General features: G+C 47.3%; 2 protein-coding genes and 1 pseudogene across 3 annotated transcripts in view; 2 read left to right on the forward strand and 1 right to left on the reverse strand.

The window, feature by feature from the left end:
* Positions 1-6: 6 nt before the first annotated feature.
* On the reverse strand, positions 7-22,437 carry DNAAF1 (dynein axonemal assembly factor 1). Its single transcript, XM_008139716.3, has 12 exons — positions 22,182-22,437; positions 19,072-19,207; positions 18,192-18,283; positions 16,431-16,652; positions 16,124-16,290; positions 13,100-13,221; positions 9,980-10,146; positions 7,489-7,755; positions 4,459-4,568; positions 2,522-2,578; positions 1,271-1,625; positions 7-403 (listed from the first exon to the last, which is right to left on the reverse strand). Exons 1-12 carry the CDS (start codon positions 22,315-22,317, stop codon positions 300-302), a joined length of 1,935 nt encoding a protein of 644 aa, XP_008137938.3. The 5' UTR covers positions 22,318-22,437; the 3' UTR covers positions 7-299.
* On the forward strand, positions 21,493-21,573 carry LOC114230965 (U4 spliceosomal RNA; annotated as a pseudogene).
* Positions 22,438-22,654: 217 nt separating the features above from the next.
* Positions 22,655-24,549, forward strand: part of HSDL1 (hydroxysteroid dehydrogenase like 1) — a 36,996-nt gene continuing 35,101 nt past the window's right edge. For both annotated transcript variants that reach the window (XM_054711359.1, XM_008139715.3), the window contains exon 1: positions 22,655-22,671. The gene's annotated coding sequence lies outside the window, so the exon portion shown is untranslated. The remainder of the gene's footprint in view (positions 22,672-24,549) is intronic.

The following is a 24,549-nucleotide window of genomic DNA, read 5'->3' on the forward strand; positions in this document are numbered from 1 at the left end:
CATTACTTCACGTGAATACTCAAATGTTTCTAATGTTTAAATGAGACATTGACGGTTGTACAATGTATACCACAAGTAACGGGGGAAATGAGTTACGCTTTGAGAACAAGGAACATAGTGCTGCCCAACACTGCAGCGGGGGAGCATAAGGGATGAGTCGTGCAACAGTACACGCTGCAGCCCAGGCCCCAGAGCACTTTCAGGAATTGCAGGAAGGAAGGGGAGCCCAGCCCAGGGGGTGACCTGCACCTCGCTGCTGGCTCCCTGTTAGTGCAAGGGCAGAGGGGCCGCCTTGGGGTTCAGTCCAAGCCAAATTCGATGTCCTGGTCTTCCCCCGCCTCGGGCACTGCAGGCTCCTCAGGCTGCGTCTCAGACCGCACCTCCTCCTCTTCAGTGCTGTTTCCTAAGAGGAAAGGTGGCTCAGTGCTCCTGGGAAATAGGGCCACCCCTTCATTTTTCCCACAGGCAGGCCTAGAGGCAGCCACGCAAGCTGGCGTCCACAGAGAAACCTGGCACCTGAGAGTGTCGAGGAAGAGCAGGAATTGTCTAGGTTCAACAGACGCCCTGATTTGTGTTCCCACCAGCGAAGGCAGTTGCTGAATAAATACCCACCAGTTTGATCAGTAAGCACCGGCCAGCACCCCCACAACTGCTTCTCCCTGGTCACAGGCTCGGGCCCCAGGACCAGGCCAGGCTTATATGTCAGATCGTGGCTTCATTTGTCCCCCCCAGTCAGCTGCTCAACACTGCCCCTGCCTGGACAACCTCCCTTCCCGCCCAGCACTGTCTCGCCCATCCTGCCCGATTCTGGACCTTCACCATGGAGGGGCCACAGTCAGGCCACACTCCCAGCTGTGGTGTCACCGGTGTCCTCCTTCCCTTAGAAGTCGTGGTCTGGAAAGGCTGGGGATGGGGATGGTGAGGAAAGGTGAAAACAGGCTCCCCAGCCCCATCTACATCTGCTGAACATGACTGCCAAGATCTACTTGCCCCTAAGGAGCCTGGAAATGCCACCCGCCTGGGAATGCCTTGGCTCCGAGCTTCTCCGCCCAGGCCAGCAACCGGAAAGGGGTAGCTTCAAAGAGGCATAGAGTTAGGAATGTGATCACAGCCACTTCCTGTTCAGTTGAGAGTGACCCTCTCCAAGAACATGGGATTGTGGTGGCAAAGGCCTGTGGGCTCTCTCCCACAGGGTTGGGGTGGGCAACAGTTCATCTCCCTGCTGACAAAGCTGTCAGCCCCTGCGCTTTTGAGAGTTGGGCGGCATTACCTGGAGGAGAGGCCGAAGGTAGGTCATCGTACCCGGAAGGGGGTGGTGCGGCGTCCCTTTTGCAGGTTGGGGGTGTCGGTGGTGGGTCCGAAGGCTCGTCATTGTTGAGCTCCTGAATCAGCGGGCGTGGGGACTTGGTGTCCCTACTTTGGGTCTCCAAGTCCCTCTCTGCTGCTGCGTTAAATATGCGTGTAAAGGGCGCCTCGGCCTTCCTGGCGGTGTCCTTGGAGATTGCGAATATGTTTGAAAGGGTGTGTGTGGACGTGCTTTCCAGCACGGGGAGTGAGGTGTAGTCCAGTTCAGGATCACTGTCGTCACTCAAGCCCGAGATGGTTGTGATCTTTGGAAAGCACATCTGTTTTTAAAAAAGATGTCTTTGAACATTTCTGCTGTCACTGGAATCACTCTAAAATGCCCAGTGCTAATTCCACTTTTATCCAGCACTAAATACTCGATTGCCACAGAAAGGGCCACGGGAGCAGAGTCCCGCCCCTTGGAAAGTTGGGTCTCGAGATGGACATTCTTAGCCAGCTATTTTGAGCCCCCAAGTCATGGTGGGCTCTACAACCATGTCCACCTTCTCATCCTCTGATGGTCTCCACGCTGCCCACTCTGTTTCGGCTACACCCACACCATCCCAGAGCCCCTCATCTCTGAGTCTTGGCCTCTGACACACCTAAACCCGCCACCCGGGCTTAGCCCCCTAGAGGTCAGGCCCCATGGGAACTGTGTCTCGTGTCTGGTCCCTTCCTCTGTGATGAGGTCCTACACAAATTCCGTCTTATCCTTCCTTTCCTCTCCCGTGGGGCCAGGACCTGGCACACACAGGCTCTCAGTAACGCTGAAGGGAGGAGAGTCAGGTCAGATTGGGAGATCTCCCCATTGTGCCTCATACACGCCTCCTTCCCCACTTCTCCTTTCCTTCTCTCGCTATGTATTGCTGTAGTAGTGCTATATAAGGTGGACACAGAAGTACATCAGAAGAGCAGAAAAACGTCAGGGAGCACATAGTTATTAAAGATCAGTAATAAAATATGTTCAAGAAAACCCCAGTGGTTAATAAAACCTTAAAAGAAGGGGGGCAACGGCCAAGAGCTGCATTTCCTTTTGAAAGGTGAAAATAGAGCAGGTGTGCAATGATTGAAGCACAGAAAGCATCTTACTTTCGAATTAAAGTGATATGCTTTGTAAATGGCAAGACTGGGAGGGAAAGTGGAATTATGCTGATTTGGGGAAAACCTGTGTGATAACCTTGTCCTTGTCTTCCAAAGATTCGTCTGGATCAACATCTTCCAAGTCAGGCAGGTCCTGAAAGAGCAAATGAGCCCGTGTCACCAGGAGGGCACACCCACTCTGAACGCTGGTAGGTGAGGCAGGTGCAGCCACACAGTGCAGTGAGCCTGGGTCAGGTGCAAGCAAAGCATGGAGGGCAAGTGGGGAATGACCAACGCCTCGGGCAGCCCCGTGCACGCTCACAAAACACACATGTGTGGCTACTTCAAGTATGGGGACCTGATCCATGAATGAGATTTGCAAGGTGTGGCACGTTTGAAGAATTTCCACATCTTTCTTCACTTGACTTTGTCATTAGAGATACAGCCAGGTTATCTGGGTGGACATGATGGAGCCCAAACCAAGTGCACCTTCTATGTACAAATTAGTCTCAGGGCTCTGCTGTAAAAAGAGTATATTTTGGACCTCCCCCAAACTAGAAGGGCTTTTGTGTTTTGTGTTGTGTTGTGTTGTGTTTCTGGTGTCTTTATCTCTAGCAACCGGTCCAGCATGTGAGGCAGGCAGCACCGTGTGTTACATTCCTGAACTCTGGAGCCAGACTGCGCCTGGGTTGGTATTCTCCTCTACTGTTGCCTAGCTGTGTAGCCATGGGCAGGTTGCTTAACCTCTCTGTTCCTCAATTTCCTCATCTGTAAAATAGGGATGAGAATAGTACCTATCTCTCAGAGTTACTGGAAGGGTAAATCAGTCAATACAAGATGTATTTAGAGCAGTGCCAGATAAATGGTAAGAACAGTAAGTGTTAGCTATTAGTTGCCCTGTATACAGCCGGTTCTCAAATGCTAGAGATTAACGCCCAGTTTTGTTTCTTAGTATACATAGGCTCAGAAAACTAGAAACCCACTAGGTTTGTCTTATTGAGCCACGTGCAACTGTGCAGTTAGAAATGAAACACAGCTTAGAAATGTATCAAGAGAATGGGCAGGGGGCAAAGTTGTGCCCAGGGGTTTAAACGGAAGGAGCTCACTCATGGGCAGAGAAGCAGGCTGTCCTTCCGGGTGAGCACAGCGAGCACCGGTATATAGTAGCCTTGGGGAGCTTGAAAATTGGCTTCTGGAGGAGGAAGAGGAGCCCCACCTGGATTCCATGTTCATTCCCAGGCAATCTTGAGACCATGTAACAGGTCTCCCTAACACTTGTGCAGTGGGCGGGGCGTGTGCCCTGAGGGACAGGCCGTCCAAGAGGGTGAGGCAGGTGTGAGGCTAAAGGCTCAAGAAATGCCTCCCCACTACTTGCCCCACCAAACTCCCGTTCCTGGCGGGGAGGGGGAGGGGGGGTGGGTGACAAAATGTGTGCGTTTTCATGGTGCTCATTCCTTGGGCCGGAGCATTTGAGACTTATCAGAACAGAGCTTCAGGAAAGAGAGGGTTCATGAGGCTGAGATAATCAGAAGGTCAGACTGCCCCTCACTGAACAGGCATCAGGGGATCGGACACTGGACAACCAGCCACATCATAAGCTGGAGCAGCCACAGGACAGGAAGATGGCATCAGCCACTTGCTGGGCAGCTGTCCAAGGAGATTAGAGGCGCTGATGATAAATGTAACTTCCTCAGCCATTATGTATAAGGCTAGCTGGACGGAATGGCTTCGCGGTGTAACTTCTCTGGGGAAAACAAATCAAGGGAAATCATTTGGGCCAGCGCTTCTCAGTCTTGAATGTGCAATGTGTGAACTCCCTAGGGAAGATCTTTTTAAAATGCAGATTCAAATCAGTAGGTCTGGGTGGGGCCTGGGATTCTGCATTCTAACCAGCTCCCAGGCGGTGCTAAGCCTGCTGGTCGGTCCAAGGACCACACTTAGGGGAGTGGGAATTTTGAAGGGTTTGTAGCGCTGACCACCTGCTTCACTGGCTGTAACACAGATACTTATCTCCACGGGCAACTATTTACATACAGCGATGAAGAGCTTCTCCTCTATCTTCAGCGTGATGGTTTCCAAATCTCCATGTTCACCAGGCTCGGTACCCAAAGCATTCTCGGTGGCCACACTCTGGGGAGCTGATTCTAAGGAACAACAATAAAGAGTTATTAATCTTGGAGTTAGTTTTATACGCAGCAGTCAGAGCCACAAGGCCAAGGTCAAGGTGGATTTCAAGAGCAGAGGAAAGACAAAACCTTGGTCTGAAAGGCCAGCCCCTGTGACCGAAGCTGAGAGAATCCCCAGGTGAGGAGAGGGTATGTCTAGGAAAGGGAAGGGAAAAGGAGAGAGCTGCCCCCTGCTGGAGCCTGGAGATGACTCGATGAGATGGAAGTGCCAGCCAGGAATCAATGCAGAATAAATACACAGGAACCTTGGAAGAGGCGAGATTGATGGGCAATGAGAAAGGCAATAGCATCAGAGGCCAACTGGGGAGCCAGAGCAGAGGCAAGCTGGAGAGGCAAGTTTCATGGCCCTGTCTAAAAGGGCTGAACCCACCACCCTCTTGGACTGCCTGTCCCTCAGGGCACACACCCCACCCACTGCACAAGTGTTAGGGAGACCTGTTACATGGTCTCAAGATTGCCTGGGAATAAACATGGAATCCAGGCGGGGCTCCTCTTCCTCTCCAAGGGCCGATTTTCAAGCTCCCCAAGGCTACTGTATTCTTGGGCCCTGCTCTCTGCTTTCTCGTCAATCTCATGGCTTCAGTCATTACATTAAAGACTAATGGCCCGACTTTCTCATTACACACAGGTCCCGTGTGTCCACCTGAGCACTAGCTATGTCCAGCTGGATTCGAAGAGCCACTTTGGGACGCCAGGTTAGGATGAAACAAGGAAGCAGGTCGAGGGCTCCGTGGTGGCTGCTGTGGATGACCCCAGGCCCACAACATGGCTCCACCATTTCCTTGCCTTGCAACTTGGAGCGAGTTACTTCACTTCTCTGAGCCTCAGTTTCCAGCCCCCCAAAAAATGCAGTCATGATCATAGCACCTGGCTCCTAAGGTGGTTGAGAAGATTAAACAAGCCGGCCTGTGAAGCTGTGGCCTTGACCGAGTGAGTGCCCATATGTGTGGGACAAATAAAGAACTGGCTTTTGTCTTAACTGCTAATTACAGATGCTGCAGTTAACCCACTCCTTTTGAAATGTATCCTTTGTTCGTTGAGGCAAAGGCTGGCTTCACTCACAGAAAACTCTGCCGCTAGGCTAGGCACCGTTTCACTGTGAAAAATCACAGGCCGGGCAGTGATGACACAAGAGTATGTGTATGACAACACCTAAATCTGCAGTTCTAGGCCTCCCCCAGACAGTGGGGACCTTTGTTTTGGGGGAACTTCTATTCTGGGCCAGACGAGCTAGAGTCCCCAAACAGACCTCCAATACTGCACAGGCTGGGGACAGAATGACCTGTCCCCCAAGGCCCTGCGGACTGGACAATAGGATGGCATCCCAGGCGAGTCTTGGGTTTATCTGGTAGTCGGAAGGACCTGGGGATCTTGGCTAGAACCTGCCAGGGGTTCCTTTCCCTAGACCTGCATCACACACGATGTAGCCAGAGCATATGGCTACTGAGTGCTTGAATGTGGCCAGTACTCCTGAGAAACTGTATTTTACATTTTATTTCATTGTTTGTACTTTTAATTAAATTTAAAAGCTGAAGCAGTAGAAAACAACTCCCTTCTATTAGTAGGACTTCCTTTCACTTTAACTGTTGAAAAGTTAGCATTTGAATTACGATGTGCTGTGTAAGTGTCAAAAACATATTGGACTTGGAGACCTAGTGCTCCCCAAAAGTAAAGTATCTCATAAATAATCTTATATTGATTTAAATTACTATATCTTAGATATAATGTTTTAAATAAACTGTATTGTTAGTGTTTCACCCATTTCTTTTTACTTTGTCTAATGTGACTACTAGGAAATGTAGTCACGGCTCCTGTTACACGTCTATGAACAGCACTGCTGTAGATAACGGGACAACGTGTGTACTTTATCTTATAGAAACAGCAACCAGCAGTGGAAACCTGCCCTGATCCCACAGATGCATGACTCAGAGGCTGCGATTCTGGGAGTGCTGCCCCGAGCCAGCATCTGGATTGTTCTGATCACATTGTAATGGGATAGCAAGAAGCTAGGAATATTCCTGGGCTAGTGGAATAGGGCCGTGGTCGGCAAACTCATTAGTCAACAGAGCCAAATATCAACAGTACAACGACTGAAATTTCTTTTGAGAGCCAAATTTTTTAAACTTGAACTTCTTCTAACACCACTTCTTCAAAATAGACTCGCCCAGGCCGTGGTGTTTTGTGGAAGAGCCACACTCAAGGGACCAAAGAGTCGCATGTGGCTCGCGAGCCGCAGTTTGCCGACCACGGGAATAGAGAAACTGAGACAAGAAAATTAAACAAGGCCAAACAGTTTGGGCAGCTTGCAGCCAGCTTGCAGTAAGACCTTATCATCCTCACCAAGGACATGAGAATAAATGGTTAATACCTGCCCTCCCTAACCAGAGAATACATAGCTTAAATCACCCTGGAACTGCTAAGGTGGGGGTGGGGGGGGGGTTGGAGAGATCTTATCTCACTCACTGAACCAAGAAGTCAGCAGTCTCAGGACTTGCCAGGTGTTCTCATAAATTCTGGGAAAAGCCACAACAACGTAAAAGGGGACCTTGAAATCTAGTCTGTGCCCAAGATATCCAGCAGAGGAACCTTGAAACCTTTAGAGAGAAGGGTATAAACCCCTTGAACCCACACCAAGTTCACACTCAGATTAGCTGAGTGCCCACCTGTGCATTATGCCAGGTGTATTTTGATAAATTTGCTTGCCTTGCTTCTTTAATAAATTTGCTTGCTTTGCTTCATTAATACATTAGCTTGTTTTACTACTGTGCTGCTGTCACTCTTTTGAATTCTTTCTCATGAGCATGACAAGAACCTTTGACTCAGGGGGCTGTCTAATAACATCTTTTCTGGTGTTTCTGGTGTCCTATAACAACATTACCTTCCGAGGTAGCTACAAGGGTTGCTGGCTCGGGGGGCTCGGCTGGGAGCACCCCCTCTGGGTCCTGGTCTTCAATCTCCGTGTTGACATCTGCAGGCAGCTCCTCTAACACATTCGCCTTTTCTGGGAAGAGCTCGTCCTTGGCCTCAAAGCTTGTCTTGACAAACAGCTCCATTTTCTGCTGCCTTTCCCCATCCTCATGAGGCTCCTCCTTCCCTTTCTCATCGGCATCCACGTCCTCATTCTTGTCTGGCACTGGCACCTCCCCTGGACAACAGAAGTCCAAAGGTGAACTGGGAACTGTCCTGGGAGGACAGGGTGTCTGCGCGTCTCCTGGGGACATGCAGTGAACTGCTGAGAGCGAGCCCAGGGAACCGCCAGGGACCAGTGAAGAGTTGCCTGCAGGGTGTTCATGGGTTTTTTGATTGCTAAATAGAGCTGAATGTCTATGAGCGAGATCACTTAGCTCAGCCATCCAACGGAATAGGACACAGGCATTAAGGAAAGAGTGCAGGAGGTTCTTAGGAGATGCACGCGGAAGTACATGGATTTAAGGGCCACTGTGTCTGCCTTTACTCTCAAATGGTTCATCAGAACAGAAAAATGTGTGTGTGTGTGTGTGTGTGTGTGTGTGTAAATGTTAAAAACCATCTGACCTAAAGATACAATATAGCTGTTCACTTTACTATTCTTCAAGCTTTTCTGAAAATAAAAATAAAAATCTACATAAAAAGTTGAGAAAAGAAAAAATAACATGCTGTAGGAGAGAGTATATTTTATGGAAAATATATTATGCTAATTCAAACGAGTAGGCAGAAAGCAATATAATTATGCCATTTTCTATAAAACACATATGTTACATGCCTGGGGGGAAGCCAGGAACTACCCACACTAGGTACTGAGTGATTCTTGCTGAGATTGTGTTGTTCCTGCGCTTTTCTTCATGTAGTGCACTCACATTTTGTAATTACATGAAAAACAATGCATGCCATTTAGAAACATACATGGAGACTCTTGCTCTTCTACTGGGCATAGGACAAGGAAGGGGCTGCTCACTCGTTAAGGTGCTCCGAGCACCCTCCCCAGGGTCCCGCAGGCTTGCCCAGGGGCTGGGCCGGGACACACCCAGGACTCACTCACTTGTTAAAAGCCTCCACCAAATGCTGGCCAGGGGCCTTTGGTGTGGGCAGGGGGCGCTGAGCCCCGGACTAGGGGCAGTAGGTTGGGTGGGCCAGGGAGGGGGGTTCATTTACACCAAACCTAGGAGCGGATAGAGTCTTGAAATGGGGGCGAGGGTGAAGGCATGGCAGGGAGAGGATCCAGCATCTTTGAAGGGAGTCTGTGGGGGCCAAGAACATTTCCCAGGCCTGTCCTGGTCCCGCCAAGCCAGGAGTAGGGTGGTCCTGAATCTTTCAAGGGTCTAGCATGTTTCATACAATCATCCAGCTAAGCAGAGGGAAAATGATCTGCGCCACAGGGAGGCAGTGCAGCCAGCCACCCTTCAAAAGGGACAGAATTAAATTGTCAAGGTGAAGCCATAAAAAGGAATGTAGCACTGATCATGCTACAATGTGCAGGAACCTCAGAAACATCATGCTAAGTGAAAGAAGCCAGGTGCAAAAGGCTACATGCGGTATGGTTTCATGGATATGAAATGTCTGGAAAGATGGGTGGCTGTCAGGGGCTGGGGGAGGGGGGAGTAGGAATCACTTCTAATGGGTTCAGGGTTTTATTCTGCGGAGAAGAAAATGTTCTGGAACTAGACAGAGGAGCTGGCTGTGCAACATTGTGAATGTACTAAATGCCATTTTTAAATGGTTAATTTTGGCCCTGACGGGATTACTCAGTTGGTTAGAGTGTTGTCCTGACACGCCAAGGTTGCAGGTTCCATCTCCGGTCAGGGCACATACAAGAATCAACCAATGAATGCATAAATAAATGGAACAATAAATTGATATATCTATATCTATATATCTCTCTCAAATAAATCAATAAAAAAATTTTAAATGCCTAATTTGATGTTATGTGAATTTCAACTCAGTTTTTAAAAAGGTGATTCGCACAGGTCTGTCCAACACTGGGGCGGCAGCTCTCTGCACTTACCCTACAACCCCCGCCACCAAGCTCATGCCCTCCTAAGGCTTCCATGACAGACAGACGTCTTCATAGCCCGGGACTTCCTGTCACCTGCCCAGTTAAGGCAGTCATAGAAAACTCATACATCATTTAATTTGGAAAACTGGGGCTAGTTTAACAAATTGAGTTTTAATCACTAAAAGTGGTTTGAAACTGCACATGAATGTTGGGGTTTTTCACTGCCCCAGGCTGGGGCGGGGGGGGTGGCGGGGAGAGCAAGTGCAGATGGATCAGCAGGTCTGTGAATAAATGGTAAAAAATCCCCCCCAAATCCCAGCGATGAAAGACTGCGAGTCGGACAGCACGGATTGCCAATCTCAGCAGAGCTCCGGGCCATCTCGGTGCGGACGCATACCTTTCTCTTGGCTCTCCATCTGCCGCTTCCTCTCCTCAGCCCGCCGCTTGATCCTCGCCAAGGCTTCGATGCTGTCTGTGATCTTCTTCCGCTCCCGGTTCTCCCACTGCTGTCTCTCCTCTTTCTCAGCCTCGTACCCTCCCCTAGCCCAGGCCTCTGCACAAGCTCTGTTTAGAGGATTTGAAAAAGAAGCGGAAATCAGCGAGGTTTGAATTTTCATAGGTTCAGGGCAAATTCAAAACACTGTTTCACCAAACTCGTTTATTTTCCCCAAAGTCACACCAAAGCCACATGGGACCTGTGACCACAAGGACAGAAGTTAACATATGTACATTTTAATCCTTAAAGTCGAATGGTTTGCCAGCTTTCTAGATATGATGCCAAAGCACAATTGACAAAAGAAAAAATAGGGAGATTGGTCTCCATCAACATTAAAATGTTTGTAATATAAAGAATACCACAAATAAAGTAAAACCACCACCCACGGAACATGAGAAGATATTTGCAAATCAGATACCTGATAGGGACTTGTACCTAGGATATATAAAGAAACTTACAGCTCATTAATACAAAGATAACACAATTTTAAAATGGTCAAAGGTTGCCTTGGTTGGTGTGGCTCAGTTGGTTGGAGCGCTGTCCCATGCACCAAAAGGTTGTGGGTTCGATTCCCGATCAGGGCACATATGGGAGGCAACCAATTGATGTTTCTCTCTCACATTGATGTTTCTCTCTCTCTATCTCTGTCTCTGTCTCTCTCTCTTTCTCCCCTCCCCCCCTCCCTCCCTTCCTGTCTCTGTAAAATCAATAAAAAAAACAAACATAACCTTGGGTGAGGATTTAAATCAATCAATCAATCAATAATAACAATTGGCCAAAGTTAAAAGAATGAGAAGATAAAACACTGACTGGGAGAAAATATTTGCAAGAAAAGTAACTGAATAATGACTTGTATCCAAAACATACAAAGAACTATTAAACTTTGAAACTTAAAAAAAAAGGGGGGGGGTCAAGCCTAAAGATCTGGACACCTCACCAAAAAGGATATATAGATGACAAATAAGCATGTCCATATCATGTGAGATTAGAGAGATTAGAAAAACACAAATTAAAAGGAGATACCACCACACACCTATCACAATAGCTAAAATCCAAAACACGGTCAGCCCCAAATGCTGGTGAGGATGTGGAGCAACAGCTGCTCTCCTTCACTGCTGGTGGGCATGCAAGATGGCGCAGCCCCTTGGGAAGACAGTTTGGAAATGACGATGCTCCACATAGTTTACCATATAATCCAGCAATCCTCCTCCCACGTGTTTACCCCTGTGAGCTGAGAACAAATGTCCACACAATCCTGTACACAAAAATTCAGAGCAGCACTAGTCACAAGAGCCAAAGAATGGAAACGACCCACGTGGCCATTAACTGATGGATATGTAAAAGGTGGCCCATCCAAATAGAATATTATCTTGCAGTATTATTTTGGAATGAATTAATGACACCTGCTACAATGTGGGTGAACCTTGAAAACATTATGCCATGTGAAAAAAGCCAATCGAAAAAGGCCACGTGGTGTATGATTCCATTTCCAGGAAATGCCTAGAATAGGCAAGTCTACAGAGATGGAAAGTAGATTTGTGATTGCCAAGAGCTTGGAGAGGGGGAATGGGGAATGACTGCTAATGAATAAGGGTTCCTTTTTAGGGGAATGAAAATATTCTAGATTCAATTGTGGTGGTAGTGGTTACACAACTGTGTGAATATACTCAAAGCCACCGAATTGTACACTTTAAATGGGTGAACTGTTCTAGGGGCTGGGGTTACAGCAGTAACATAGGATTTGATATCGCTCTCTGTTAGAGCTGGCCTTTTATGGGGAAAGACAGACCCTTAACAAGGGAACCAGCATGTCAAAGGCTGTTGTGTCCTAAGGAAAGAAACCAGGCTGAAGACACACCAGGAGGAAAGGTGCTATTAGACAGGGTGGTGGGTCATGGGAGATGTTAATAAGATCACAGGCAAGCAGGCACCTGCCAACACCTGTGATGCAGGTCCCAGGCAGAGGGAAGAGCAAGTGCCCAACAGGACCAGCTGGGAGTGGTGGCGTTAGGACTCAAACGCAGGTGGACTGACTCCGGAACTGGAGTCATGCTACACTGTTCAGGGGGCGGATCTCACTGTGAAGGGTTTGTCTCGCACCCCTGTTTACACTTTCCGCTGGTCAGTGCTACTTCAGGGTGGGGCTGAGAATCCTCACAACAGCTGAGCCCATTGGTTCCCTCCTGTGCTCCCAGTACCTGCTCAAGTCCCAGGTGTTACTCACAGGTACTCACGCGGACCCTGTGGTGGGTATCGTCCCTATTTTCCAGAGGAGGAACAGGAGGCTCGGGAGGTTAGTGAGCGCACCTAAGGGGACATGACTCTTGGCTGCAGAGCTGGGCTTTCAAGTCTGCACGCGGGCTCCACTTGCTGTCCCCCATCACCCCCAGGGCTGGGGGCTGGGGAATTTATTATTCTTCATATAAAAAGAGCTCTTAGGAATCAATCAGAAAAATCCCTCCCAGAATAAAGGAAACTGGGAGGAAGCCAGGAATGGAATGCTCCTAGAGGAGGCAACATCAGCATCTGACAAAGATGGTAAATGTAACCAACCTCGTCAGTTGTCTAAAAATACAAATTTAAAAGGAGACACCATCTTCACTCATCAATTCACCTGGCAAAGATTCCCTTTACATGGCAATGTCTGGTGACGCTATAAGTTGTTACAAACTTTCTAGAAAACAATTAAAAATATAAGCACTTTTTAAAAGGCTCAGACCACATTCTTTGATCCAATGATACAACTCCTTGAATTCCATCCTAAGGATATAATCAGAAATGAGGCCAGAGACTTATATGCAACTATATTTATCAAAGGATTATAAAAAAAAACACACCTATGAATAAATGCTCAAAAGTAGAGAATTTTCTATTATAAATAATTATGTAACCATTAAACCTATTTCCAAGGAATTTAATGATGGGTGAAAATGCTCAAAAATCACAATTTTTAAGAAGTTTAATAAGCATGTGTAACGATTACATATTAACCTGTGATCACAAGGCTTTTCTCTTCCTTACCTGTCCTTTGGAAAAACTGGTCTGTCATCCAGGAATGTTAAGTGTTTTAGCCGAATGGTGACTGTCCTTCGATAGTTAGGGATGTTCCTAATAACTGGGTTTCCCATCAAATTCAGGACACGCTGTAAGCAAACAGGCAGAACCGAATTAGTTGCTAAAAAGTGGATGTGGTTTTCATATTTCGTATGCGCTGTGCTCTAAGAATGAACAAAAAGGAAGTGCCAACATCATGTCCTGCTGACTGAAAATTCTCGAAGCCAGAGCGTGTCGTTGTTGTGGTGCCATCAAAACTGTCCTGATTAACGGGCAGCCCTTTCTTTTCTTGAACTTCAGATCCTCAGTTTCAGTGTCCTTCCAGAGCAATATTATAAAACATTTCCTAAGCCCCTTTCCAAGAGTGGTTGACTACATTAGCTTTGCTCACAGAGTCTCTTCCACTGCAATTGACCTCGGTCTGATTGATTGTTTTTCTCCTTCCCAGCCAGGGCCCATTTTAAGAAACGTACACAGCGGCTAGACAGATAAGGAGCAGTGAATAAGGGGACGGGATGGAAAGTGCCCACTTATTTACTGCGGGGGCCTTGCTCGACAGGCCTACAGGTCTCCTGGATGTCATGTTGGGACCACGAGAGAGAAGGAAATGTGCAGCGACAGCAAGCCATCCCCCATCCTTAAAGACCGTCACCTCCTCTTCTGCCCATGAAGCTCAAAGAAGGTAAATAGGTAAGGAGACACGTGAGTGAACCATTTAAAATCGCTTAAACTGATGAACTATTTTTCATATCTAAAGTGGGTTTTGTTGGAGAAAGTAAATACATTGTGGACTAGTTAGTTTAGCCTTTCCCTAACTTCATTCTCAAACTGCCTTCACATTCTTGTCATTATTCCAAGTGACCTCTCCTGTGGGGGTGGTGTGGTGGGAGCAGTATGTTCCAGCTGCATGGGGTGCAGATATTTTGAACCAATCATAACACAAACTATAAGGCAGACTGCTTTTCTTATGGGTTTCATATATTGAAGTCCTAACCCCCTGCACCTTAGAATGTGACTGTATTTGGAGATAGGGCCTTTCAAGAGGTCAACTAAGATGAGATGAGGCCACAGTGATGGTCCTAATCCAATATGACTGGGTCCTTATAAAAAGAAGAGACTGGGACACAGACATGCACAGAGGAAAGACCATGTGAGGACACGAGGAGAAGACACCAAAGAGAGAGGCCTCAGAATGAAACTAACCCTGCCAACACCTTGATCTTGGACTTCCAACCTCTAAAATCATGAGAAAATAAATTTCTGTTGTTTAAGCCCCCAAGTCCACGATCATCTGTTATGGCAGCCAAGTGAGAAAAATATTATAATGTAATACAGCTTTATATTAACACCGTGTGCTAGTAATTCTAAACTAGTTCTTTTTTAATAGTCTCCTCTGTAATTATTCCTGACCTATTTTTCTCTTAATTGACTCGCCTTTTCTAGATTTATCCATGCCCTAAGCAATAAGCAGTGAGCTCGAGGGCTTTCTGTGCTATTTTAAATATTTTTCCTAGTACACATGGCAACGCATACACCCCAAAAAGCATGGAAGCCATCAAAGGCCACTGAGGTTGAATCAAAAGGACACAGGTGCTACCTGGTCAGGTTGTCCCGGGCCAGAAGATGGGACCATTTGAGCATCCAAAATTAAAATGATAGCAAGGGTTAAATCATATCAACTACTGTATATATAAATCCATGAGCTCATAATGATACTGAAAAAGAAAAACCCTTCAATGTCACCATTAATGGTTGCTAGGTTCGTGACTCACTTCTCTGAAAATCAATCAACCAATAAAAAAAAAAGCAGACACTTTTCCCGCTTTTTCTGTATGAACTGTATAGTATTAGGGAACCACTAGTTGACGAGGGAAGGTTCTTCTTTGTAGAAGCATTCCAGCTAATAAAAAGGCAGAAGGAATAAGGGAAGTAGAAAATGACCATCTCGACTCCTGATGAAGTAGCGCGTCTAGGCAATGCCCATCAGTGGCTGCTGAGACAATCGGGAGAAAGACCGATGGGGACTGTATAACGGCTCGGTCAGGCTGACAATACATGAACCCATTAATCAATATTAAAATTACAAAAAGAGAAGCCATCAGACATTCCATGCCCCATGATGCGATGCAACAGCACACCCAAAGTTAAATATTGAATCTGGATATGATGACGCCTCTGGCTTCATTATCCTTCTCCAAGAAATACTGGGTACAGCAGTACATGTTAAACAACACCACGAGGATGCAATCCACCAAGCCCAGAACGTGGCCCACGGCAGGGGAAGGAGCCGGTTTCTTTGACAGAGTAATGGGTTGGGGGCGGGGGAAACAGGGAAAGGAAACAGTGAGAAGTGAGAGATCAGGAGATTTGAGAGACAAATGATCCAAACATGATGCATGGTTCTGGTTTGGATTTGAACAACCCAATGGTCAAAATGCATTTTTGAGACAAATGGGAAAAATTGAACATGGTCTGCATTTTAAATGTAGTTATTACATTATTTTAGATATAATAACAGTACTTTGTGCTAAAAAAAAAAAAAAAAGGTCCTTATCTGTCAGAGATACACACTAAAATATTTGTGGGTGAAATGATATAGCTTCTGGCGTTTAAGATACTCCAGCTAAAAATACAAAGAAGGAAAGAATGCGGCCGGGCCAGCATGGCTCAGTGGTTGAGGATCGACCTATGAACCAGGAGGTCTTGGCTGGATCCCATGCACATGCCTTGGTTGTGGGCTCGATCCCCAGTAGGGGGCGTGCAGGAGGCAGCGGTGATTTTCTCTCATCATTGATGTTTATATCTCTTTCTTCCTCTCCCTTCCTCTCTGAAATCAATCAATAAAAATAGTAAAAAAAAAAAAAAAAAAAAAAGGAAGAAAAAAGTGTGAAAGGAGAGAGGGAAAAAGGGAAAGGAGGGCGGGAAGGATGGAGAGGAGAAGAGATTTAACATCTAAAGAACATTAAGGTAGGCAAGGTTTGTGTGTTTTACCAAATCAGGCATGCTCTCCAGGATGCTCAGGATCTCTGGGTCACTCAGCCGATTGTGGGAAAGATCAAGGACGCAAAGTTTCAGGCACTCCTTCAGATGCCGGATGTCTCCCGCCGTCTCCAGGTGATTGTGGGCTATCTGGAGCGTGCTCAGGACTGGCAGACACGCTGGAAGGCGAGGTCAGCAGAAGTAAACAACAGTGGTACAAAACGGTTTCTTGCCCACAGTATACAACCTTAGACCCTCCCCCAGGGAAAGCGGTGGACAGAATGGCATTTGGAAAGACCCTGCGTGGGGGCGTCCTCACAGAGGTTTTCAATGGTCTTGATGTAATTGTTGCTGAGGTTCAGAGCATCCAGTTTCTGCAGAGGTTCTAGGTTCTCGATTTTATGAAGCAAGTTCATTTGCAAGAAGAGGCAACGCAATTCGGTTTGGGCCTCCAGGTTCTCGATTTTCTGTATTCCATTGGACTCCAGCCAGAGACAGCGCAGGCCCGTGTACTCTTCCAAGTTCTCGATGCGATCGAAACCTGGCGGGAAGGGGGTGTCCATTAAGCTCCTCCAGGCACATAGGAGACACAGGCGTCGCCCTTGTTTTTGCCTCCCTGCCCGGCATCCACACCTCCTTCCTCTAAGGACAGTACTGCTACTTTGCTTTGAGGAACATCCCTCCTTGTCACCACCCCCTGGCTCTCAGAGTCGTGATGATTCACGCTGGGCTGGTCATGCTTAGACACACGGGGCAACATAGATGAATCCTGGGGGGGGGGGGGCGGGGGCTGGCTCCACTGGAAAAAGGCAGTCTTTACGTTGGAGTGGCCGGCTTGGCAAGGGCAGCCGAGCACTGCAGCAGCCACCTTCATGGCTGGGAGCGGGCGGAGGTGAGGGGTGAGTTGCCCGAAACGAGTCAGAGGGGAGCAGGGCCAAGAAAAGGAGACAGAGAACCTCGTGAAGACACATTACGAGCACCAGGATGTGGCTAAGCCTGAAGCTAGTGCCAACTGTGGGTCTTGTTTTCATTCCTTTTTCAGTTTGATGAGCCCAATTGAAGATTAGCAAAACAAACAGCAGTCAGCTTGAGTGTGACCTCCTGAGAGAGTGAGCCAGAACCACCCAGCTAAGTCATGCCCAGATTCCTGGCCCCCGGAAACATGTGAGATGATGAATTGAAGTTGCTAAGTTTGGGGATGAGTTGTTAACATGGGCACATCTCTCCCCAGCTTTCTACCTCTCTGACTCCTCCTACTTGGTCCAGCCTGCTGGGTCCCCTTCTTCTTCCTTCCTCTTAAATATTGGTCCCCTGGGACCTGCCCCCCCCCCCCCCCCAAGCAGAGAGTTTTGGAGGGGACAATGTGGAGGTGAGGAAACTAGCTGGGGGTTGTTCCAAACAGTGAAGGCATTTGCGCTGCAGGGGCCCTTGGTGAACCTCCCTGGCCCGCACTCCTCACAGCGGCTGCACCATCCCCCAGGACACCAAGGGCACCTTTGCCCATCCATCTCTGTGTGTCTCTAGAACTGAGCAACGCCAGGCACACAGGAAGCCCTCATACATTTACTGAGTAACACGGAGGTCTGATGAGGCCGGTGGGCCATCCCCAATTCAGCCCTGCCTGGGAGTTATCACTCTTGATCAATGCAAGGAACATCCCTGTCTCTGAACCCAAAGTTAGGTTTATATAAGATACTGGAACCAACCCTGAGCCCTTGGGGATGCCTCTCGTTATACCTCTCCATTCTGAGAGGCACCCCCTGACCCTCACCCGTTGTTTCCCGTGCCAGTCTTCGATCCTGCACAACGTATCTCTCCCAAACCCAACTAGCTTCTGGCTTGAAAAAAATTATGAAGCCTTTGGAAAACTTAAAAGATATCCATGTGTTTCCTTTGTATCCATAGAACCCGTGGGCCCTTTATAAACTCTAAGGTAGGACCTTTTCTTCAAAGAAATATTATTGCTTTTCCATAAATCTCCACTGAACTCTCTGAAATTTCTACTGAAATGTAATTTGAGAACGTCAGAGGATCCCTGCAAGTAACTGTTAATGCCACCAGCGCCTCTCCCAAGCTTTACCTTTGAAGTGTAAATACAGCGTGTCGTTCAGCGCTGGGGTGATGTACAGCTTGTGCTGCTTGCAGAGCTTCTGCAGGAAGTGTTTAGTCATTCTGTTAAATGGGAAACACGGACAAGCCATTTATCTGAGTTTATCAGCTCTGAAACATACTCCAAAAATTGTTTACCACATCCATTCCTTCCCCCAAATCCACAGCATCCTGTCTGCCTGATAGCTATTTTAAGTTTTTTGGGTTTTTTTTGTATAGCTTTCAAGGCCTCATCTAATATTACTTTCAGCATTCTTAAAAATTAAAACATGTGCATTAATAAAAATACTTTTAATATCGTGTCATCCATGACTACCAATGTTTCTCTCTCCAGGTCCGGCATTAAAGTTTGATAGATCGTGGTTAGTTGTGCCGCAGAGGCAGGCCATCCTGACTCCAGCACTACAGATATTGGCTATTTAATCACCACGAGTCTCCTTTTCTTTCTCCTCTTCCTCCTCCTCCTCCTCACCCAAGGATATTTTTTCCCACTGATTTTTTTTTTTACCCAGAGAGAGTGGAAGGAAGGAAGGAAGGTAGGGAGTGAGGGAGGAAGAGAGAGCGAGAGCGGGAGCAACAGCCAGAGAAAAATCGATGTGAGAGAGACACATCAATTGGTTACCACCCGCATACACCCCGCCCAGGGACCAGGGATCGAACCTGCAACCCAGGTACGTGCCCATGACCAGGAATCAAACCCGAGACCCTTCAGGGCAAGGGCCAATGTTCTAACCACTGAACAACATGGACCAGGGCTGAGCCTTATTTTCTTACCTGTACAATGGGGTGATTACACCATCTCTCTTACTTGGGAACTGTGTGCTGTAAGTGACAACACCGGGCCCACATACCTGGGGCCATGATCTTCCTTGTCATTTCTTTGGTGTGCTAAGCAACCGTCTGACCAACTGTCACCGCTTTGTTTCTGCTCACTTTTGTAGGATGTGTCAGAAGGACCCGCACATGTTTCCTTAGGATCATTAATTTCTGTAAAATTAAGTGATTGGGTCTATGGAGATCAAGAAATGTATTTAAAAGTTCTCCCAATTTCAACATCATTAATAACTGTCTGCTTACAGTGTGGAACACTAGTGCTCATTAAATGTATAACAATCTTTAAAGGACCGTGGAATTTTTGCTTCTAGGTAGGTCCTCGGGAAAAGCTCTTATACAGATGAACAAGGAGACATGTACAAAGATATTCATTTCTGCATTATTTGTAACAGCCCAAAACTGTTAACAGTGCAAATGTCCATCCATAGGAACTAGTTAAGATAAAACAATGGATTATTATTCTGCCTTGCAAATAATGCACTGGAGTTAGTTACATCACCAGTATGGCTTCATTCTCAGAAACATCTGCAGAATGAAAAAAAAGCAAGTTTAATAATAAGCACAGAATACCACTATATAAATTAAAAACACACAAACCAATGCTATGCATTAAGAACATTACACACACACACATATAGTAGAGGGAGGGAGAGAGAGAGAGAGAGGTATTAAATTAAGGAATCCATACAAAATTCTGGAGAAGGGGATAAAGGAATGAGACTAGGATTGGGGGCTGGTAATGTCAATCTGAAATATATAGAGACAGAAGATGATTTGACTTTGGGTGGTGGGCACACAATGCAATATACAGATCATGTATTATAGAATCATGTATCATGTCTTATAGAATTGTTTACTTGAAGCCTATATGATCTTATTAAACAATGTCTCCTCAATTAATTTAATGAAAATTATCTGAGCCCAGCTGGGTGTGGCTCAGCAGTTGAGAGTTGACCCAGGAACCAAGAGGTCACCGGTTCAATTCCCGGTCAGGGCATATACCCATGTTGCGGGCTCGATCCCCAGTATGGGGTGTGCAGGAGGCAGCCAATCAATGATTCTCTCTCATCATTGATGTTTCTATCTCTCTCTTCCTCTCCCTTCCTCTCTGAAATCATTAAAAATATATTTAAAAAAAGAAAATTATCTGAGTTTTTTTTTTAATTTAAAAAGACTTTAAGTGAATTGATAAAAATATTAATCATTTTCAGTTCCTATTGGTAATAATACATGAGTGTTTGGTATAATGTTCTCTGTACCTTTTTAAAAAGTTCTCAAAAGAAAAAATATAAAAAGTAACAAACATAAAAAGTATCAAAAATAGTGGAAATGAGCACATTCAAATGAGCACTTAATATTTTTAAAGGCCAATCAAAATTGGCCAGTTCAAATACACTTAATCTTAAGGGTCGCTGGCTTCTACTGTGTGTTTGTGAAGTCTATTGAATGAGGATCTATCCTCCATGCATGGGACTGGGTCTCACACTTCCCCATTTCCCACTGCATACAATGCTCAGCCACAATAAAACATCAGATAAAGGTTTGTGAAATAAAGAATACATAATTGCTTGATTATATTAGTAACAAGAGCTATGATTTATTAATGACCCACTGTTATGACAGAACCTCTAATTATAATTATCCTTGTAATAATATCTCTGCTTGCAGATAAGGAGACTGCTTCACAGAGAGATTAAGATCTGGGCCAAGAGTCATAAAGCTGGCCAGTTGCAGAGCTGCAATATGAAGCCACTCACATGGTTTGCCACAGAGCAACATGGCTTTCCAACACTCCTTGTACAGGGTTTGCCTGGACAGTTGATGCTCAAAATATACACTGAGTGGCCAGATTATTATGATCTCTGAACGCATAATAATCTGGCCACTCAGTGTATATCCTATATAATAAAAGGCTAATATGCAAATTGTCCCCTCGACCAGAAGTTCGACTAGCAGGCAGGCCGGCCAACCGCCCAAGTCCCCTCCCCCTGGCCAGGCTGGCTGTACCCCACATATATATGCCACATATATATCACCATATATATATATATATATATATATATATATATATATACACACACACACACACACACATACACACTGAGTGGCCAGACTATTATGTGTTCAGAGATCATAATAATCTGGCCACTCAGGGTATTTGTTGACTGGGTTCAAAAAATGAAACAAGCCGAAACCGGTTTGGCTCAGTGGATAGAGCGTCAGCCTTCTGACTGAGAGGTCCCAGGTTCGATTCCTGTCAAAGGGCATGTACCTTGGTTGCGGGCACATCCCCAGTAGGGGGTGTGCAAGAGGCAGCTGATCGATGTTTCTCTCTCATCGATGTTTCTAACTTTCTATCCCTCTCCCTTCCTCTCTGTAAAAAATCAATAAAATATATATTTTTAAAAAGAATTGGGATAATTAAAAAAAAAGAAACAAGCTTTGTGCAGTGGCAATATCGCAGCCAATGAGGTTTATCTGAGACACGATTATTGCTAATTGGAAGAAACATAAATCAAGTGGTCTCTTTACCTAGTCACTAATAGGTTTCCCTGAGGGCCCCAACCCGAGAGAGAGCAGAGGCTGAAACCTGTTTTCTACGCCCATTCTGGGAAACTGGCAAGGAGTCGCCTGCTAACCCCAGAACCGTCAGCTCTTGGTTCACTGGTTCTATCATGAGCCAGGCACTGGAATGGACACTGTGAGTTCAATTAAGATGTCCTGCTTCTGGCATCTTTTGATCTTAAATGGTGATAGCAATGAAGGGATACATTCAAAACACAAAAAGTTAGGAGGGGAGGGAATGGTATGTTGGGTAAGGACTTGGGCTCTGGCATCAGATTGTCGCCTGAGTCTATTCTGTTATTCTGACTGAGGGTAATCTGTTTGAAGCAAGTTTCACAAACTCTTTAAGTCCCCGTTTTCCTCATCTGTATGAAATGGGGAAAGGAGTGCCTATTGCAGAGGGCGGGTGTATGGCTTAAATGCAGTGAACGCTTGGCACGCATCCTTTAATAAATGTGAGCCGCTATTACTATTATTGTTATTGCTGGCTGTGAAGATCAGGTATGTGGTGTTGGGCGCAGCCCGTCGCCCCCCCTCTCCTCCCTGGAGCAGCGGTCAGCACCTTCCTTGCGGCTTCCTTGGCCTGCGTTCCCGTGGTCACCCGCAGACTCCTCCACGCCAGGCACCGCAGCCGGTTCCTGCGTGCAGTCCTGTTTCTCTCCCTCGTCCGCCGTGGGCTCCAAGACCTCGGGGTGCATGTCTATTCCGGAAACACCGAACACCCCGTAGCAATGGGCAGCCCCGTTTGGCCGGGTCGCTACAGCCCCAGCTGGACCTGAGAGGTCCGGCTTTCCTTCCCCGCCTGCACTCGCGCCCGCGTCGTTGGCAGCCCAACGCATCCTTGGTCTCCACGGCAACCGCTGCACATGCGCACTCGGACGGACTGCACACCCGGACGCCTAGGGCGGACCTCCTGACGGCTCTGCCCCTCCCCTCCGGCGCCTGCGCGGGTCACGTGGGAGCGCGGCCCGCGGCAGCTGCGGTGGCTGTGACGGGGGCGGAGTTCACGCGCGTCTGGTGGGAGCGGCTCGGAGACTGCGCCACCTGTGCAGGTACCGCAACCCCTTCTACGCCCCCTCCCACCCACCCCGTGCCCGTGCCCGTACCCCAGATTCGCCTCGTGCCCCCGGACGCCTGCAGGGCCTTGGCCCTCTTCTCCCTCCGCTCCCCACCACGCCCCCCGGGACCCGTGCTCTGTGCGTCTCCCGCACCTCGGGCCCCTTCGTCCCTCGCGGACCTTAAACCTTCGCCCCAGCACCTCTGCCTCCAGACCCGTGTCCCCAGCCACGCAGCGCCCTTCCCCAACTCCACCCCGGCGTTGCACTCCAGAGGTCCCTCTCTGCTGGGCCCGTCCCTTCCCCCCCTCTCCCGCTCCCCCGCAAATCTAGGGCCCCACCCACCTCAAGCGCTGGGCACCCCCTCTCTCCCAGACCTTGACATGGGTGCTTCCCACGAGGCTCTGAAAAATCATCCCCTTTGTACGTGCTTCTTTATTCTCATCACCAAAGGACTTGGTTTGAGTGGGATTTGTTGTCTTTGTTCTGAGTTAGAAGTAATTCAGAATAAGGTAGCGCTGGAAGAAAGGGCACCACCAGTTCCCAAAGCGGTGGTCCTTTGCTCAGGCTTGCTTGACCGACTGGTGCTGGAGAGGAGGGGTTCTGGAGACCAGTGAGGCCGCCCCTGCCCAAAGGAACGTGCAGCCCCCACACAGCCCCAGCAAACCCTGCAGCCCTGGTGATGCCAGCAGGATGCCCACCTGGGGGTCTCTCAGTGGGGCGGCCAGCCAGCCAGAGTTCTGGACTTTCATAGACCTTGATCTGAATTCCCACCGCCCCGTTCTTAGCTGAGAGCTCCTGGTATGTCACTTTACCTCTGTAAGCCTCAGTTTTCCCATCTGTAAACTGGGGATGATTATAACACTGCCTTATATGGTTGATGAGAGAAAAAGTGAGCTGACAGGAATAAAGCACTTAGAGTCTTTCTGCATAAAGGCAGCTTTCAGATTTTTTAATAATATATTTTAATTGATTTCAGAGAGGAAGGGGGAGAGAGAGAGAGAGAGGGAGGGAGAGAGAGAGAGAGAGAGAGAGAGAGAGAGAGAGAGAGAGAGGAGAGAGAATATCATTGATCAGCTGCCTCCTGCAAGCTCCCAATGAGAATCGAGCCCACAACCTGGGCATGAGGCCTGACCAGGAATCCAACCAGGACCTCCTGGTTCATAGGCCCATGCTCAACCACTGAGCCACACTTGCCAGGCCCAGCTCTCCGTTTTAACCCTGACCACCATAAGTAGCCAATAGCTAACATTGAACACTTAATTATAGTGGCCAATAGCTAAAGCTTATTGATCACTTGTGTCTCAGTCACGGTTCTAAGTGGTTTATGTCTATGACCTTATTTAATTCTCGTTATAATCTTAGGCAGGAACTATTACCCCCGTGTTTATAGGTGATGTCAGGAAAGCTCAGAAGTGAAGTAACTTCACCTTCACTCAAGACACCCAGCTTGGGAACCCCGATTCGAATCCAGGAAGTCTTCAGTTGTTTGTGGTTTTAATCTCTACAATAATGGCCTAGGGGCATGGTATTGTTTTTTTAATTGAGATAAAAGTTAATAGCATAAGATTTACCATTTTAGCCACTTAAAAGTAGGTATACTTTTCATAGAAGCATATTCAGTGTGCAACCATCACCATTTAATTCTAGAACATTCCCATCCCTCAAAGAAATGGCACCCCATTAGTGGGCACTCCCTATTTTCCATTTCACTGTGCCCTGGCAACCCTCATCTACTTTCTGTCTCTGTGGATTTGCCTGTTCTGAACATTTCATATAAATGGAATCATGGTATTTGGCCTTTTCTGTCTGGCTTCTTCCACTCAGCATAATATTTTAAAGGTTTGTCCAGGTTGTAGCATGTGTCAGTACTTC

This window comes from Eptesicus fuscus, chromosome 21 (genome assembly GCF_027574615.1).
Source record: "Eptesicus fuscus isolate TK198812 chromosome 21, DD_ASM_mEF_20220401, whole genome shotgun sequence".
NCBI lineage: Eukaryota > Metazoa > Chordata > Mammalia > Chiroptera > Vespertilionidae > Eptesicus > Eptesicus fuscus.